At 44.7% G+C, this 19,865-nt stretch overlaps 1 protein-coding gene across 1 annotated transcript in view; it reads left to right on the plus strand.

Moving 5' to 3' along the window:
• Nucleotides 1–19,865, plus strand: part of jph3 (junctophilin 3) — a 49,523-nt gene that overhangs the window by 21,513 nt on the left and 8,145 nt on the right. The window contains exon 2 of the mRNA XM_039018197.1: nt 981–1,782. Coding sequence (XP_038874125.1) covers nt 981–1,782 — 802 coding nt within the window. The remainder of the gene's footprint in view (nt 1–980; nt 1,783–19,865) is intronic.

Genomic DNA, 19,865 nt, shown 5'->3' on the forward strand with positions numbered 1-19,865 from the left:
AGTATTACTGTAGTTCTATCAGCTGAGTCCCGACAGAGGGATTTACACATGGTAGACTCTTTGTTGAGATATGAAACGACTCCTCCCTCCCCAGTTCTCTCTCTCTCTCCCCCCCCCCCCCCCCCCCCCCCTCTCAATGGCCGGAACACATTAAAAGCATGTCATCACATTTTTCCCCAAATATGACTTTCAGGAAAGTGTGGAGGAAAACATTTAATGGTGTTGCATTAATGAAAGTGAAAGTAATGTAAGTGAATTTGTCCCAAAACTTTTGGTCCCCTAAAACGAGGGGGACTATGTACAAAAAGTACTGTAATTTCTAAACGGTTTACCCGATATGGATGAAAATACTCTCAAATTTAAGCTGACAGTCAGCACTTCAAAATACAGAGTGTACAGAGGAGTACAGAGCCAAAACAACAACACAAATTGTCACTGTCCCATTACTTTTGGAGCTCACTGTATGTGCAGTGTTCAGAGAAAGTGAAGGAAGAGCTTTGACGTAGGTGCTAAAAAGATTGGAGGAGAAAAGGATTGATTGGTTTGTTCTATAAACGGGGAATGAAAGGGAGAGCAGACATAGAGGGAGCTTTGGTATTGTTCTATAAAGCATTAAGTGAGTGGACGGTTGTCGTGTAGTGTATTTTGTTGTCTGCTAGCAATGATACCATTCCCTTTTGAAGAACCTAAAGAGTGGGTATGAGTCTAAGGGTATAATATCATTGCTCTCTGCCCAGGAGTTCAGCCCTACAGCTGACCTGTTACTGGTGGTCTGGTGTCTCAATGCTAACAATGTGATACAACAAGGTCTCACTGTGAGGGTGAACAAACATGACCCCCAGACACCTTAGGCCCAGATCTCTCTCACTAGTGTTGTGGTTGTCCTTGAAATATATGAAAATTAATTATGTATTGATATTGATATGCTGTTATATCATAGTGGCATGCATTGTAACATTTGTCTCTGTGTCTTTCTGCAGGTACGTACCAAGGCCAGTGGGTGGGGGGGATGCGGCATGGATACGGCATGCGGCAGAGTGTGCCATACGGCATGGCAGCCGTCATCCGCTCTCCGCTGCGTACCTCCATAAACTCCTTGCGCTCGGAGCACAGTAACGGGACGGCTCTGCTCGCGGACCGGGCCGGCGTGGGGAGTGTGGGCGGGACAGGCTCCACCGGCAGTCCGGCAGTGTCGCGGGGGGGCTTCGTGCTCACTGCACACAGCGAGGCAGAGCTGCTGAAGGGCAAGAAAAAGGGTCTGTTCCGAGGTCGCTCCATCCTCAGCGGACTCAAACTGAGGAAGTCAGAGTCCAAGAGCTCCCTGGCCAGCCAGCGCTCCAAGCAGAGCTCGTTCCGCAGTGAGGCGGGCATGAGCACGGTCAGCTCGGTCAACTCTGACATCAACTCCACCATCAGCCTGGGAGAGGGCGAAGCCGAGCTGGCCGTCGCCGAGGACGACGTGGACGCCACGGCAACAGAGACCTACTGCGGCGAGTGGAAGAACGACAAGCGCACGGGCTGTGGGGTGAGCCGGCGCTCGGACGGCCTGCACTATGAGGGCGAGTGGGTGGGAAACAAGCGGCACGGGTACGGCTGCACCACCTTCCCTGACGGGACCAAGGAGGAGGGCAAGTACAAGCAGAACGTCCTGGTGAGCGGCAAAAGGAAGAACCTAATCCCCCTCCGAGCCAGTAAGATCAGAGAGAAGGTGGACCGGGCTGTGGACGCGGCCGAAAAGGCTGCGGACATCGCCAATCAGAAGGCTGAGATCGCCATGTCCAGGTAAGACCCAGCAGCAGGTCCATGTATAGGCCTTAAGCCTAATTTACACCTTCCACTTCCACGCTGTCCTCTAGGTCAACTCAAATTAAATTATCCAATTCGTACGTCCAGTCCCTAAATCTCTGCGTCAACAGAACACTTTTCAAGGGAGTTGCCCTGATGAGGATGTGGACAACTGTGTGGAAAGGGGCGGACTTAAGTGGAAGGTGTAAATGAGGCCCCACTAGTAGGCTTTATTAGGAGCAGGTCCATGTGTAGGCCTTACTAATAGGCCTTATTAGCAGCAGGTCCACGTGTAGGCCTTACTACAGCAGTCTGTGTTTAAATTTCAAGTTTTATTTGTCACATGCACAAGTACAGTGAAATGCTTAACTTGCAAGCTCTTCCCAACAGTACAGTACTCAATATCAAGATAGTATAGCAACACAAAAAGAAATAGGAAATAAGAGAGGAAGAACCACATTTACAATGTGCAGGGATACTCGAGTAGCTGAGGTAGATACAAGTAACTGCCAAAATAATGAAAATACTTGAGTAAATTAGGGATAAAAAGTTTATTGAAATTGATGCTTCCACACAGGTGTGGTTCCTGAGTTAATTAAGCATCATGCTTAGGATCATGTATAAAAATGCTGGGAAGGCCATTATTTTGGTCACTATTCTGCTACCATGACAATGCCACCAATTACAGGGCTCGAGTGGTCACTGAATGGTTTGATGAGGATGACAATTATTTATTAAACCATATGCCATGGCCGTCTCTGTCACGAGATCTCAACCGAATTGAAGACTTATGGGAGATTCTAAAATGGCGCCTGAAACAGAGCTTTACCCCGCCATCAACAAAACACAAAATGATGGAATTTCTCGTGGAAGAATGGTTTCGCACCCCTCCCATAGAGTTTCAGACACACTGTTCTGGCTCGTGGTGGCCCAACACCCTAAAACACTTTACATAGTTTTCTTAAATTGAGCAGTTACCTGTATGTACATGTAGGCAGGGATTAGGAGAAAGTGACTAGTAGCTGGAGAAATAATAATTATAGTGAACAATATGGCAGGAGGATAAGCAGTGGGTGGGTGGGTGTGTGCGTGGTGCTGAGTGTGTGTGTGTGTGTGTGTGTGTGTGTGTGTGTGTGTGTGTGTGTGTGTGTGTGTGTGTGTGTGTGTGTGTGTGTGTGTGTGTGTGTGTGTGTGTGTGTGTGTGTGTGTGTGTGTGTGTGTGTGTGTGAGTGTATGTGTGTGGGTGTTAGTGTGAGTATGTGAGTCGCAACAGTGTCAGTGTAGGTGTGTGTGAGTGGGTAGCTATCGTCTATCTGTTTAAAAATCCCATTGCTTGGGGTTAGAAGCTGTCTCAGAGCCTGTTGGTCCGAGACCTGATACTCTGGTACCGCCTGCCAGACGGAAGCAGAGAGAACAGTCTATGGCAGGGGTGGCTGGAGTCTTTGGCAATTTTTCTGGCCTTCCTCAGACACCGCTTGTTGTGTATGTCCTGAATGGCTGGGAGCTCGCCACCAGTGATGTGCTGAGCCGTCTGCACCCCCCTCTGTAGGGCCTTGCGTATGAGGGCGTTGCAGTTGTCATACCAGGCAGTGATGTAGCCAGTCAAGATGCTCTCAATGGTGCTTCTGTAGAAGTTTTTAAGGGTTTAAGGGTCCATGCCAAATCTCTTCAGCCTCCTGAGGGCAAGAGGTGCTGTCCATGTTAAGTTATCAGAGATGAGGACGCCCTCATCCCGTCAATGTGGATAGGGGTGTGCACCCCCCCCTTTGTTTTCCACGATCAGTTCCTTGGTCTTGCTGACGTTGAGGTGGAGATGTATTCCTGGCACCACATCAGGCCTACTACCGTTGTGTCAAACGTGATGATGGAGTTGGAGCCGTGCATGGCCACACGGTCGTGGGTGAACAGGGAGTACAGGACAGGACTAAGTACACACCCCTGGGGGACCCCGTGTTGAGGGTCAGCGTGTCGGATGTGTTGTTGCCTACCCTCACCATCTGTGGGCAGCCCATCAAGAAGTCCAGGACCCAGTTGCAGTGGGAGGTGTTCAGTCCCAGGATCCTGAGATTGGTGACAAGTTTGGAGAGGACTATGGTGCGGGTTGAACACTGAGCTGTAGTCAATTAACATCATTCTCACATACACACAGCATACACACAGCATTCTCAGGAGGCTGGTAGAGGGTCAGCTTTGGGTTAAGCTGGATGGAGAGCTTATAGTATCTCCAAATAGCATTTACTAGGGCTTAGTTTGTGGATGTATCCCCTAATGGATGAAGACTGGCTTTCACTTTCTGATTGGACTGACGAAATACACAGAACAAAAATATAAAATGTAAAGTGTTGCTCCCATGTTGCATGAGCTTAAATAAAAGATCCCACAAATGTTCCAAATTTTGTGCACAAATTTGTTTACATCCCTGTTAGTGAGCATTTCTCCTTTGCCAAGATAATCCATCCACCTGACAGCTGTGGCATATCCAGAAGCTGAATAAACAGCATGATCATTACACAGGTGCACCTTGTTTTGATGGAGCATGCAAAAGGCAAGATGACTGCAGGAATGTTCACCAGACCTGTTGCCAGAGAATTAAATGTTAATTTCTCAACCATAAGCCGCCTCCAACGTTGTTTTAGAGAATTTGGCAGTATGTTTGTTGATGTCAACATTGTGAACAGAGTGCCCCATGGTGGCGGTGGGGTCATGGTATGGGCATGCATAAGTTACGGACAACGAACACAATTGCATTTTATCGATGGCAATTTGAATGCAGAGTTACCGTGACGAGATCCTGAGGCCCGTTGTCGTGCCATTCATCCGCCTCCATCAAAAGATCTGTACGCAATTCTTAGAAGCTGAAAATGTCCCAGTTCTGCATACTCACCAGTCACCCATTGAGCGTGTTTGTGATACTCTGGATCGACATGTACGACAACGTGTTCCAATTCCCGCCAATATTCAGCAACTTCACAAAGCCATTGAAGAGGAGTGGGACAACATTCCACAGGCCACAATGAACAACCTGATCAACTCTATGTGAAGGAGATGTGTTGCACTGCATGAGGCAAATGGTGGTCACACCAGATACTGACTGGTTTTCTGATCCACGCTCCTACCTTTTTTTAAAGGTATCTGTGACCAACAGATGCATATCTGTATTCCCAGTCATGTGAAATCCATTGATTAGGGCCTAATGAATTAATTTCAATTGACTGATTGCCTTATATGAACTGTAACTCAATACAATCTTTGAATTGTAGCATGTTGTGTTTATATATTTTTTCAGAATAAAAGACTATGGTAACATTGCGCTATATATCACATTGTGTTTCTTTGAAGTAAATATCTTCAGGGAGTATTTATTTAGTGATAAACAAGGGTTGGACTACATAGATGGTTGCTCTTGGAAATCACACATGGATATGGAAATTTGAATGGTGTCATGGCTATATAAACAGTACATCCCTCTTTCAAACCATGTGTGCATCTGTTTGTATATGCGTGTGCATGTCAAATCAAATCGAATTATATTTGTCACGTGCTTCGTAAACAACAGGTGTAGACTAATAGTGAAAAACGTACATACGGGTCCTTCCTAACAATGCAGAGAGATAGATAGATAATATGTGTGTGTGTGTGTAGGTGCGTGCTTTCCTGTCTGTTTGTCAGTGTTTGTGTGTGGTTGACAGAGGGAGATAAATAGAAAGTGTAACTAGGCCATAAGCTTTCATAACAGAATATCTGTGTGTCATCTGCCTGTTTATTCACTTAGTTCTCTACTCCTGTGTTGGGCCAGGCCTACTCCTGGAGGGATGTGTTGGGCCATGGAGGCCAGGCCTACTCCTGGAGGGATGTGTTGGGCCATGTAGGCCTGGCCTACTCCTGGAGAAATGTGTTGGGCCATGGAGGCCTACTCCTAGAGGGATGTGTGGGCAATGGAGGCCTGGCCTATTCCTAGAGGGATGTGTTGGGCCATGGAGGCCTGGCCTACTCCTGGAGGGATGTGTTGGGCCATGGAGGCCTACTCCTAGAGGGATGTGTTGGGCCATGGAGGCCTACTCCTAGAGGGATGTGTGGGCCATGGAGGCCTGGCCTACTCCTAGAGGGATGTGTTGGGCCATGGAGGCCTACTCCTAGAGGGATGTGTTGGGCCATGGTGGTCTATTCCTAGAGGGATGTGTTGGGCCATGGAGGCCTACTCCTAGAGGGATGTGTGGGCCATGGAGGCCTGGCCTACTCCTGGAGGGATGTGTTGGGCCATGGAGGCCTGGCCTATTCCTGGAGGGATGTGTTGGGCCATGGAGGCCTGGCCTACTCCTGGAGAAATGTGTTGGGCCATGGAGGCCTACTCCTAGAGGGATGTGTAGGCCATGGAGGCCTTGCCTATTCCTAGAGGGATGTGTTGGGCCATGGAGGCCTGGCCTACTCCTGGAGGGATGTGTTGGGCCATGGAGGCCTACTCCTAGAGGGATGTGTGGGCCATGGAGGCCTGGCCTATTCCTAGAGGGATGTGTTGGGCCATGGAGGCCTGGCCTACTCCTGGAGGGATGTGTTGGGCCATGGAGGCCTACTCCTAGAGGGATGTGTTGGGCCATGGAGGCCTACTCCTAGAGGGATGTGTGGGCCATGGAGGCCTGGCCTACTCTTAGAGGGATGTGTTGGGCCATGGAGGCCTACTCCTAGAGGGATGTGTTGGGCCATGGTGGCCTATTCCTAGAGGGATGTGTTGGGCCATGGAGGCCTACTCCTAGAGGGATGTGTGGGCCATGGAGGCCTGGCCTACTCCTGGAGGGATGTGTTGGGCCATGGAGGCCTGGCCTATTCCTAGAGGGATGTGTGGGCCATGGAGGCCTAGCCTACTCCTGGAGGGATGTGTTGGGCCATGGAGGCCTGGCCTATTCCTAGAGGGATGTGTTGGGCCATGGAGGCCTACTCCTAGAGGGATGTGTTGGGCCATCCCTCCATGGAGGCCTGGCCTACTCCTGGAGGGATGTGTTGGGCCATGGAGGCCTGGCCTACTCCTGGAGGGATGTGTGGGCCATGGAGGCCTACTCCTGGAGGGATGTGTGGGCCATGGAGGCCTACTCCTAGAGGAATGTGTTGGGCCATGGAGGCCTACTCCTGGAGGGATGTGTGGGCCATGGAGGCCTGGCCTACTCCTGGAGGGATGTGTGGGCCATGGAGGCCTGGCCTACTCCTAGAGGGATGTGTGGGCCATGGAGGCCTGGCCTACTCCTGGAGGGATGTGTGGGCCATGGAGGCCTGGCCTACTCCTAGAGCGATGTGTTGGCCATGGAGGCCTTGCCTACTCCTGGAGGGATGTGTTGGGCCATGGAGGCCTACTCCTAGAGGGATATGTGGGCCATGGAGGCCTGGCCTACTCCTAGAGGGATGTGTTGGGCCATGGAGGCCTGGTCTACTCCTGGAGGGATGTTGGAGAAAGGCATTATGAGAGGAAGAGAGAGAGAAAGCAAGCGAGAGAGAGAGAGAAGAGGGAGGGAGGGAGCAATTTCCGCATTATGCCAACAGTGTTGGCGGACAGCCGGAAAGAGACCAGGAAGGCTGAACTGGAGGCTGGCCCACGCACGCACGCACGCACGCACACACACACACACACAATTTGCAGCCAACAAATGTTCAAACACCCATGCTTACAACATTCATACCCAGCGCACTCTTCCAAGAGCTCCAAAGTCTTAAAGGGCAATTCTACCACTTTTGTGTTTTCGTGTCTGTGTTTGTACACATACTTACAGTGCCTTCAGAAAGTATTCATACCCCTTGACTTTTTCACATTTTGTTGTGTGTCCGGATAAAAAATGTATTTAATAAATTTTGAATTTAGGCTGTAATACAATAAAATGTGGAATAAGTCAAGGGGTATAAATACTTTCCGAAGACACTGTACATGCAAGTGTATGCATTTGCTATATTTGGTCCCTCTCTAAAACTCAAATCCTATTTAAGCTCATCAAACTCATCAAATCCACATTCACCACAGCTAAGTATCTACGTAAAGCACACTGACTACAGCTAAGTATCTACGTAAGGCACACTGACTACAGCTAAGTATCTATGTAAGGCACACTGACTACAGCTAAGTATCTACATAAGGCACACTGACTACAGCTAAGTATCTACGTAAGGCACACTGACTACAGCTAAGTATCTACGTAAGGCACACTGACTACAGCTAAGTATCTACATAAGGCACACTGACTACAGCTAAGTATCTACGTAAGGCACACTGACTACAGCTAAGTATCTACATAAGGCACACTGACTACAGCTAAGTATCTACATAAGGCACACTGACTACAGCTAAGTATCTACGTAAGGCACACTGACTACAGCTAAGTATCTACATAAGGCACACTGACTACAGCTAAGTATCTACATAAGGCACACTGACTACAGCTAAGTATCTACGTAAAGCACACTGACTACAGCTAAGTATCTACATAAGGCACACTGACTACAGCTAAGTATCTACGTAAGGCACACTGACTACAGCTAAGTATCTACGTAAAGCACACTGACTACAGCTAAGTATCTACGTAAGGCACACTGACTACAGCTAAGTATCTACATAAGGCACACTGACTACAGCTAAGTATCTACGTAAGGCACACTGACTACAGCTAAGTATCTACGTAAGGCACACTGACTACAGCTAAGTATCTACATAAGGCACACTGACTACAGCTAAGTATCTACGTAAGGCACACTGACTACAGCTAAGTATCTACATAAGGCACACTGACTACAGCTAAGTATCTACATAAGGCACACTGACTACAGCTAAGTATCTACGTAAGGCACACTGACTACAGCTAAGTATCTACGTAAAGCACACTGACTACAGCTAAGTATCTACATAAGGCACACTGACTACAGCTAAGTATCTACATAAGGCACACTGACTACAGCTAAGTATCTACGTAAGGCACACTGACTACAGCTAAGTATCTACGTAAAGCACACTGACTACAGCTAAGTATCTACGTAAAGCACACTGACTACAGCTAAGTATCTACGTAAGGCACACTGACTACAGCTAAGTATCTACGTAAGGCACACTGACTACAGCTAAGTATCTACGTAAGGAACACTGACTACAGCTAAGTATCTACGTAAGGAACACTGACTACAGCTAAGTATCTACGTAAGGCATACTGACTACAGCTAAGTATCTACGTAAAGCACACTGACTACAGCTAAGTATCTACGTAAAGCACACTGACTACAGCTAAGTATCTACGTAAGGCACACTGACTACAGCTAAGTATCTACGTAAAGCACACTGCCTACAGCTAAGTATCTACGTAAAGCACACTGACAACAGCTAAGTATCTACGTAAGGCACACTGACTACAGCTAAGTATCTACGTAAGGCACACTGACTACAGCTAAGTATCTACGTAAGGCACACTGACTACAGCTAAGTATCTACGTAAAGCACACTGACTACAGCTAAGTATCTACGTAAGGCACACTGACTACAGCTAAGTATCTACGTAAAGCACACTGACTACAGCTAAGTATCTACGTAAAGCACACTGACTACAGCTAAGTATCTACGTAAAGCACACTGACTACAGCTAAGTATCTACGTAAGGCACACTGACTACAGCTAAGTATCTACGTAAAGCACACTGACTACAGCTAAGTATCTACGTAAGGCACACTGACTACAGCTAAGTATCTACGTAAGGCACACTGACTACAGCTAAGTATCTACGTAAAGCACACTGACTACAGCTAAGTATCTACATAAGGAACACTGACTACAGCTAAGTATCTGCACAGGGCACACACTAAGTACGTATCTACAGTGCATTTGGTAAGTATTCAGACCCCTTGACTTTTTCCACATTTTGTTACGTTACAGCCTTATTCTTAAATGGCATCCCCACAGCATGATGCTGCCACCACCATGCTTCACTGTAGGGATGGTGCCAGGTTTCCTCCAGACGTGACGCTTAGCATTCAGGCCAAAGAGTTCATTCTTGGTTTCATCACAACAGAGATTCTTATTTCTCATGGTCTGAGAGTCCTTTAGGTGCCTTTTGGCAAACTCCAAGCGGACTGTCATGTGTCTTTTACCGAGGAGGGGCTTCCGTCTGGCCACTCTACCATACAGGCCTGATTGGTGGAGTGCTGCAGAGATGGTTGTCCTTCTGGAAGGTTCTCCCATCTCCACAGAGGAACTCTAGAGTGACCATAGTGTTCTTGGTCACCTCCCTGACCAAGGCCCTTCTCCCCCAATTGCTCAGTTTGGCCGGGCGGCCAGCTCTAGGAAGAGTCTTGGTGGTTCCAAACTTCTTCCGTTTAAGAATGATGGAGGCCACTGTGTTCTTGGGGAACTTCAATGCTGCATAATTTTTTTGGTGTCCTTCCCCAGATCTGTGCCTCGACACATTCCTGTCTTGGAGCTCTACGGACAATTCCTTCGACCTTATGGCTTGGTTTTTGCTCTGACATGCACTGTCAACTGTGGAACCTTATATAGACAGGCGTGTGCCTTTCCAAATCATGTCCAATCAATTGAATTTACCACAGGTGGACTCCAAGTTGTAGAAACATCTCAAGGATGATCAATGGAAACAGGATGTACCTGAGCTCAATTTCGAGTCTCATAGTAAAGGGTCTGAATACTTATGTATATAAGGTATTTCTGTTTCTTATTTTTTTATACAGTTCCAGTCAACGGTTTGGACACACCTCATTCAATGTTTTTTTCTTTATTTGTACAATTTTCTACATAGTAGAATAATTAAAACATCAAACTATGAAATAAGACATATGGCATTCTCCCAACCAGCTTCATGAGGTAGTCACATGGAATGCATTTCAATTAACAGGTGTGCCTTGTTAAAAGTTAATTTGTGGAATTTCTTTCCTTCTTAATGTGTTTGAGCCAATCAGTTGTGTTTTGACATGGTAGGGTTGGTATACAGAAGATAGCCCTATATGGTAAAATACCAAATCCATATTAAGGTAAAGAACAGCTCAAATAAGCAAAGAGAAACGACAGTCTATCATTATTTTAAGACATGAAGGTTCAGTAAAAATGGAAAATTTCAAGAACATTTAAAGTTTTTTCAAGTGCAGTCACAAAAACCATCAAGCGCTATGATGAAACTGTCTCTCATGAGGACCGTCACAGGAAAGGTAGACCCAGAGTTACCTCGGCTGCAGAGGATAAGTTCATTAGAGTTATCAGCCTCAGAAATTGCAGCACAAATAAATGCTTCACAGAGTTCAAGTAACAGACACATCTCAACATCAACTGTTCAGAGGAGACTGTGTGAATCAGGCTTCATGGTCGAATTGCTGCAAAGAAACCACTACTAAAGGACACCAATAATAAGAAGAGACTTGCTTGGGCCAAGAAACACGAGCAATGGAAATTAGACCGGTGGAAATCTGTCCTTTGGTCTGATGAGTCCAAATGTGAGATTTTTGGTTCCAACCACGGTGTCTTTGTTAGGCGTAGAGTATGTGAACGGATGATCTCTGCATGTGTGGCACACTTAACCAGCATGGCTACCACAGCATTCTGCAGCGATACGCCATCCCATCTGGTTTGCGCTTAGTGGGACTACCATTTGTTTTTCAACAGGACAATGACCCAACAGGACAATGACCCAACACACCTCCAGGCTGTGTAAGGGCTATTTGACCAAGAAGGAGAGTGCTGGAGTGCTGCAACAGATGACCTGGCCTCCACAATCACCCGACCTCAACCAATTGAGATGGTTTGGGATAAGTTGGACCGCAGAAAAGCAACCAACAATTGCTCAGCATATATGGGAACTTCTTAAAGACTGTCAGAAAAGCATTCCAGGTGAAGCTGGTTGAGAGAATGCCAAGAGTGTGCAAAGCTGTCGTCAAGGCAAAGGATGGCTGCTTTGAAGAATCTTTGAAGATTTGTTTAACACTTTTTTGCTTACTACATGATTCCATATGTGTTATTTCATAGATTTGATGTCTTCACTATTATTCTACAATGTAGAAAATAGTAAAAAGAAAGAGAAAATAATGAGTAGATGTGTCCAAAGGTATGACTGGTACTGTAACCTTTCGCTTTGTCTTTATGGATTAATGTGTGTAGATTGAGGAGGAAAAATATTTATTTAATCAATTTTAGAATAAGGCTGTAACGTAACAAAATGTGGAAAAAGTCAACGGGTCAGAATACTTTACAAATGCACTGTAGGTCCTCGCTACTGCAGGAGATGGCAACCCATGTCAGCTGACTCAGTGTGTCACTGTTGTAGAATGGAGTTAGAGGAGAGGAGAAGAACTGGGGTAAAATAATGAGGTCAGAGCTGTATGAAGGTTCAGTAGGAACCCCAAATAAGACCCATACAGCCCAGCATTTTTTGTGCAGTTGTCTGGGAGAAGGACAGATAAGTGTTTTTATTTTGTATACAGGAACAATACTTTGCAGCTGTGCTAAAATAAAGTAAGGAGAACGTCGGTAGCATATGTCTGTCTGTCTGTGAGAAGAGAGGACAGGGGACCTCAGCCATTCCTATGCTAAACATTGGAATTGCCTCTAGAGCAGTTCTCTGGTGCATGCAGTACTCAGGCTAACCCAGATATTATGAGGGAAGGTATTTTCCTTGTAGAACACCAAGACAAAAGTTACTGTAAGAGGCACTAATGCATAGTCAAAGAATAATATAGACAACATATTTTGGACAACAACAAACTCTCTCTCACACACACACAAACAAACACTCACAAACAGGGGCAAAGGGAGACCAAAGTAACAGTAGACAGAAACAGATGTTCGTGAGATGTGTTAAATAAGCTTATCAGAGTCCCTGTGTCATGTAGGTCATGTTTAAAACAGAATCCTGTCCTCCACACATGTGCTGCTGATGAGGCACTGATACCGGAAACAAGCATGAATCATCTCTGGCTCCGCTCAAGTCCATCTTGATGCAACTTATTAAAAAGAGGCAGCTTACATGTGTCATCCTGAGGATTAGTGAGACTCTTTGTGTTCCAAATGGCACCAATTTCACCATAGGGCTCTGGTGAAACGTAATGCACTATATAGGGAATAGGGTGCCATTTGGGATGGAGCCTCTCACGCCAAGCCGTGTCTTCGCTATGCCTTAGTCAGACCATTCTAGGTTATTAAAGATTGTAAGCATGGCCCCTTTTACAGTAACATAAGGTTAGCAGCTTTTCTCAAGACAAATCCACTGAGTGTAAAAAAGATTATGAACACCTGCTCTTTCCATGACCAAGTGAATCCAGGTGAAAGCTATGATCCCTTATTGATGTGAAAATCCACTTCAATCAGTGTAGATTAAGGGGAGGAGACAGGTTAAAGAAGGTATTTTAAGCCTTGACACAATTGAGACTTGGATTGTATATGTGTGCCATTCAGAGGGTGAATGGGCAAGACAAAATATTTAAATGCCCTTGAACGGGGCATGGTAATAGGTACCAGGCGTAAGGCTGTTACGGTGACCTTATTATCGCCACACCGGTGGTCACAAGTCATGACGGCAGTCAAATTCCACGTGACCGTTTAGTCACGGTAATTAGGCTTTTCCAAGCTCTGACGCTTCTGATGGTCATTAGTAGCCTACCAAACTTGCTAACTGCCTACTACTCCACATTCTATTGTCCAGTGGAGGCTGTTAAGGGGGAAAACGGCTCATAATAATGTCCAGAACGGCGCAAATGCATCAAACACCTGGAAACCATGTGTTTGATGTATTTGATACCATTCCACTTATTCTGCTCCAGTCATTACCACGAGCCCGTTCTCCCCAATTTAGGTTCCACCAACCTCCTGTGCTATTGTCCTTCTAATCACTCTGACATCAATGCAAGTGTAATCCAAAATCTAATAAAACACTTCATGAGAGCCCATCTTGTTGGCTGATGAAAAGTAAATGTGGACAGTTCTTCCAATATCTTCAATATGCACCTTGGAATTGGATAAGGACGCGCACAGTTGCATCCCCAATGTGTCGGTCTTCACTTGTAGCCTGTGAGAAAGACCCGATCATGTGACAGAGAGCCATGTGAGTGAGAGGTGCTTCGGCATGCAGCCGGGAAATTCAAGGCATTATCAAGTTCTTGTCAAATTGTGAATAAGAGACTGATGAAGTGTGTACAGCCTGCGCAAAAAACAAAGCAGAGCTCATGCCTTTCATGTGACTTTTTTCAAATCTGAGTCACATCATGCGAACTTAGAATGTATTGAAAATCTAAACATATAGCCCAACATTTATATCACAACTTACATAAATAACTAAATTAAGCATAGGAATTCCTGTTTCTTTGTTAACTGCTCAACACAGAATAGCCGCATGGGCGCACTTCCTCAAATCTTTTGGAGAAAAAATCCTTTCTATTTTATTCAGCCATGTTCAATTCTATTCTTCATACTATAAAATAATATAAAATAATGCCACGGAATTCTAAGCAAATCTTGTCTGCTAAATTAACTAGTGTAGCCCACAGCCATATGACATAGTCAGATCAGGGCCTAAACTCAGATTATGCTATTCTGTTCTTCTGAAATAGACTACATTTTCTTCATATCATGTTTCTTTAGACCTGTCTAAAATAAATAATGGATTTATTGTGAAGGTGTAGGCTATATTAAATTGATTTATTAGACTTTTTAAAATGTAGATGTTCCAAAGGTCTGCATCAGTGGCTTGTAGGCTGTGCAGGGAAGCCAGGAGATGCTAAATGTGTTTATGTTAATTAATGGTAAATTACCGTGAGACCGGCAGTTAATTGCTTGACAATCACTGTATGACAAAATCTCATGAGCCACCACTGCCCTAGCCAGGCGCACCGGTTTGTGTCAAGAACCGCAACGCTGCTGGGTTTTTCACGCTCAACAGTTTCCCGGGTGTATCAAGAATGGTCCACCACCCGAAGGACATCCAGCCAACTTGACACAACTGTGGGAAGCATTGGAGTCAGCATGGGGAAGGTGTTCTTAATGTTTTGTACACTTAGTGTATATTCAGTGTGAATACATGTGTTAGATAGATAAAGGTGTGAGAGGAAGTTAGCTCTCTGAACGTGTGCTAGAGGGGAGGTGTTACAAGGTGAGTGCAGTTTGCGTGAGAAAACGTGTCTGTGTTTGCATGAGAAAGAGGGTTCAAGAAGTATAGAGACAGTGTGCACGAATTAGTGTCAGAGTCATAGAGGGGTGGAATAACTTATTTGAGTGTGTGTATGCATACGTGTGTGTGTGCGTGCGTGCGAAGATGTTGTATTAACAGAGTGTAGGCAGGAAGGCCTTTGTGTGTCTGATGTCATGGAACAATTAGTGTCTCTGTGAAATCAGAAGTGGTGTTCTTACTGCTGCGACTTGGTGGGATATACAGTGCATTCGGAATGTATTCAGAAAAAAAATGCGCTGCGTCAACCTCTGTCTTTAATCTAACTTTTAATGGATGATGCGATGGAAGCCATTAAATCATTCTGAATTGATTTCGACATCCCAGAAAAGACAGTAGAAAGTTCCATTATGTTCAGCAAGTAAAGCATCGTGATCTGTGATTACCACTGCAAGCTCCTTGTAGTTGCCCTTGTTAGCAGAACTTTCCCTCTCGTCATTTCCTCTAAAAGCCAATTCTTGCATTCCCAAAAACGCAGTGGTGTTGATAAGCTGCTTGAGAACATCATCCCTGTTTCTTCTTACTTTCTCGTTGTGTTGCGCAGTTTGAATACTCAGACCTTCGTCATGATCGATGCGGCTGCTTCCCAGAAGCTTGAATCTGATGTGGGCATTTATATGCTCCCTGCTTTTGTTTTGCCGATTAGCTGAACGATCTATGTTCTTCAGGTCACTGTACCAATCTTTCACCCAAGGCTCAGACTTTCCAGAAAGCAGGGAAGGCCAGCGATACAGGCGGCTTGATGAAACCAGCTATACATCTGATACCAATTGGTATTAAATGCCCTCACCTTTTCATCCCTCTTCATGAAACTAATCTCAGGCAGAGTCACGTGTCCCTCTCTGGCCTCTAGGTCACCAGGCTGCTCATCAGGGCACACACCTGTCACCAGCGTTACGCGCATAATGACACTCACCTGGACTCCATCACCTCCCTGATTACCTGCCCTTTATATGTCACTCCCTTTGGTTTCTTCCCCAGTCGTCATTGTTGCTGTTTCTGTTCCAGTGTCATGTCTGTGCGTTGTTTGTGGTTCTTGTTTTGTATTTAGATGTGTTTATTTATTAAAACACTCACTCGCTGAACTTGCTTCCCGACTCTCAGCGCACATGGTTACACAGAGGTCGACCCTCGGTTTTAATTCACACCTTTTCTGTGTACCCCTGAGAATGAAAGGGGTTCTTCAACAAAAAGTCAACAACATTTGTAGTAGTGTTGGTGGTGAAAACTGCACACTCGAGCTGGTAGCTACTGCTACTTGCTACTGAAGTTAGCAAGGCAAATTTAAATACATTGCACTTCCTGGACACAAAAATAAAGTTCTAAAACCAAGAAAACTATTTATAATCTACCTCCACCGTCTCCTGTAATTTTAAGAAACAAATATGAATTGAATAATATCCCAAAAATGCTCAACTATCACTTTTCAATCTCTATCCAATAATTTCCCCAACTCACCAAGCTTCTCAACACATAGAACCCCCCCATAATGATCTGTGGCACAACCCCAATACAACATACTAGGTTCCTTCTCTGATCCTAATCCTATGATTGGATGGACAACATGTTAGTTCATACTGCATAAGCTTTGATTGGTTGGAGGTCGTCCTCTGGAAGTGGTCATAATTACCATGTAGAGTACCAGTCAAAAGTTTGGACACACCTATTCATTCAAGGGTTTTGCTTTATTTAGACTATTTTAACATTGTAGAATAATAGTAAAGACATCAAAAGTATGAAATAACACATATGGAATCATGTAGTATCCAAAAAAGTGTTAAACAAATCAAAATATACTTTATATTTGTAACGTATACGCTGGGAGTTGGAAAGCAAGTGCAGTTAAATAATAAACGGAACATAGAACGATACAAGAACCACGAGTAGCGTATAGACATGAAACACATAGTCAATACGTCCTGTAGAATGGAACTAAGGAAGTGACAGATATAGGGGAGGTAATCAGTGAAGTGATGGAGTCCAGGTGTGTCTCATGATGTGACACAGGTACGCGTAATGATGGTTGCCAGGGCCAGTGGTTTGTAAACCGGTGACGTCGAACGCTGGAGGGGAGGAGCGGGAGTAGACGTGACAATATTTTTGATTCTTCAAAGTAGCCACCCTTTGCCTTGGTGACAGCTTTTCACACTCTTAGCATTCTCTCAACCAGCTTCAACTGGAATGCTTTTCCAACATTCTTGAAGCAGTTCCCACATATGCTGAGAATTTGTTGGCTGCTTTTCCTTCACTCTGCGGTCCAACTCATCTCAAACCATCTCAATTGGGTTGAGGTCAGGTGATTGTGGAGGCCAGGTCATCTGATGCAGCACTCCATCACTCTCCTTCTTGGTCAAATAGCCCTTACACAGCCTGGAGGTGTGTTGGTTCATTGTCTTGTTGAAAAACAAATGATAGTCCCACTAAGCGCAAACCAGATGGGATGGTTAAGTGTGCCATGAATTCTAAATAAATCACTGACAGTGTAACCAGCAAAGCACCCCCACACCATCACACCTCCTCCATGCTTCACGGTGGGAACCACACACTACTCTGCGTCTCACAAAGGCACAGGGGTTTGAACCAGAAATCTCACATTTGGACTCATCAGACCAAAGGACAGATTTCCACCGGTCTAATGTTCATTGCTCATGTTTCTTGGCCCAAGCAAGTCTCTTCTTCTTATTGGTGTCCTTTCGTAGTGGTTTCTATGCAGCAATTCGACAATGAAGGCCTGATTCACGCAGTCTCCTCTGAACAGTTGTGTCTGTTACTTGAACTCTGAAGCATGTATTTGGGATTCAGTTTCTGAGGCTGATAACTCTAATGAACTTATCCTCTGCAGCAGAGGTAACTCTGGGTCTTCCTTTCCTGTGACGGTCCTCATGAGAGCCAGTTTCATCATAGCGCTTGATGGTTTTTCCGACTGCACTTGAAGAATCTTTCAAAGTTCTTGAAATGTTCCGTATTGACCTTCATGTTTTGAAGTAGTGATGTCGTTTCTCTTTGCTTATTTGAGCTGTTCTTGCCATAATATGGACTTGGTATTTTACCAAATAGGGCTATCTTCTGTATACCACCCCTACCTTGTCACAACACAACTGATTGGCTCAAACGCATTAAGAAGGAAAGAAATTCCACAAATTAACTTTTAACAAGGCACACCTGTTAATGGAAATGCATTCCAGGTGACTACCTCATGAAGCTGGTTGAGAGAATGCCAAGAGTGTGCAAAGCTGTCATCAAGGCAAAGGGTGCTGTTGAAGTTACTATAGACATTATTGGTGACATATGAATATATTTAGTATAGTTTTATAAAAAATGTATAACTTTTTTAGTGTTTCACTATTTTTATTTATATGAAATTTCACTGAGGAGGATGGTCCTCCACTTCCTCCTCTGAGGAGCCTCCACTGGTAAAGAGAGATCCTTGATGAAAACCTGCTCCGGAGCGCTCAGGACCTCAGAATGGGGCTAAGGTTCACCTTCAAACAGGACAATGACCCTAAGCACACGCCAAGACAACGCAGGAGTGGCTTCGTGGACAAGTCTCTGAATGTTCTTGAGTGGCCCAGCCAGAGCCCGGATTTGAACCTGATCGAACATCTCTGGAGAGACCTGAAAATAGCTGTGCAGTGACGCTCCCCATCCAACCTGACAAAGCTTGAGAGGATCTGTAGAGAAGACTGGGAGAAACTCCCCAAATACAGGTGTGCAAAGGTCGTTGCGTCATACCCGAGAAGACTCGAGGCTGTAATCACTGCCAAAGGTGCTTCAACAAAGTACTGAGTAAAGGGTCTGAATACTTATGTAAATGTGATTTTTGTTTAAATATTTTTTTAAATAAATGTGCAAACATGTCTAAAAACCTGTTTTTGCTTTGTTGTTATGTGATATTGTGTGTAGATTGATGAGGGGAAAGAACTATTGAATCAATTTTAGAATAAGGCTGTAATGTAACAAAATGTGGAAAAAGTAAAGGGGTCTGAATACTTTCCGAATGACCTGTAAATAGACAGAAAATCTGTACACCTCAACCCAGTACCACAGTAAATATAGATCAGATCCATATTTGCCTTACACGCCATCCCTACAGAGAGAGAGAGAGAGAGAGAGAGAGAGAGAGAGGGGGGGGGGGGGGAGAGGGAGAGAGAGAGAGAGAGAGAGAATCTCTATCAATTCCCAGCTTTTGTGCATTTACTAATGACATAAAGCTGGGAATTATTCTAGGTGAAGGAGTAACTGCAAATATTACTGCCAGGTATGAATATGATTGCCCTAGCCTGAGGGACATCCCATGACCATTAATTCCCTAAAGTATGTACATTGTATATAACTTACAAGTAATACATAATGTAACCATCATCCGTGTACATTTTGTTATTTATTAGCCATTCTTTCTTTTTCTTTTTATAATCGTAGTTTTCTTTAATTAAATGTATCGAACGACGATTACACAATACAACAGCAGTAGTGTTGTACCTGTATACATGATTATATGTACTATTATTATTATTATTATTATTACTAGTGAAATTAACTGTAACCTCATTGCATTGTATTTACTGAAATACTGTACCACTATACTGCTTTGGCAATATCTACAAATTGTATTTCATGCCAATAAAGCAATCTGAATTCGAATTTCAGAATTTTTATTTGAATTCTGTTTGTGTTCACAAACACAGGACAGCAACCCAATTAGACCCAACCAAATCAAAAAGATAATTACTTGACACAATTGGAAAGAATTTACCACAAAACAGAGCAAACTAGAATGCTATTTGGCCCTAAACAGAGAGTACACAGTGGCAGGTTACCATACCACTTTGACTGACCCAAAATTAAGGAAATCTTACAGACGCAGTGAGCATAGCCTTCCTATTGAGAAAGGCCACCGAAGGCAGA

This window comes from Salvelinus namaycush, chromosome 21, assembly GCF_016432855.1.
Source record: "Salvelinus namaycush isolate Seneca chromosome 21, SaNama_1.0, whole genome shotgun sequence".
Taxonomy (NCBI): domain Eukaryota; kingdom Metazoa; phylum Chordata; class Actinopteri; order Salmoniformes; family Salmonidae; genus Salvelinus; species Salvelinus namaycush.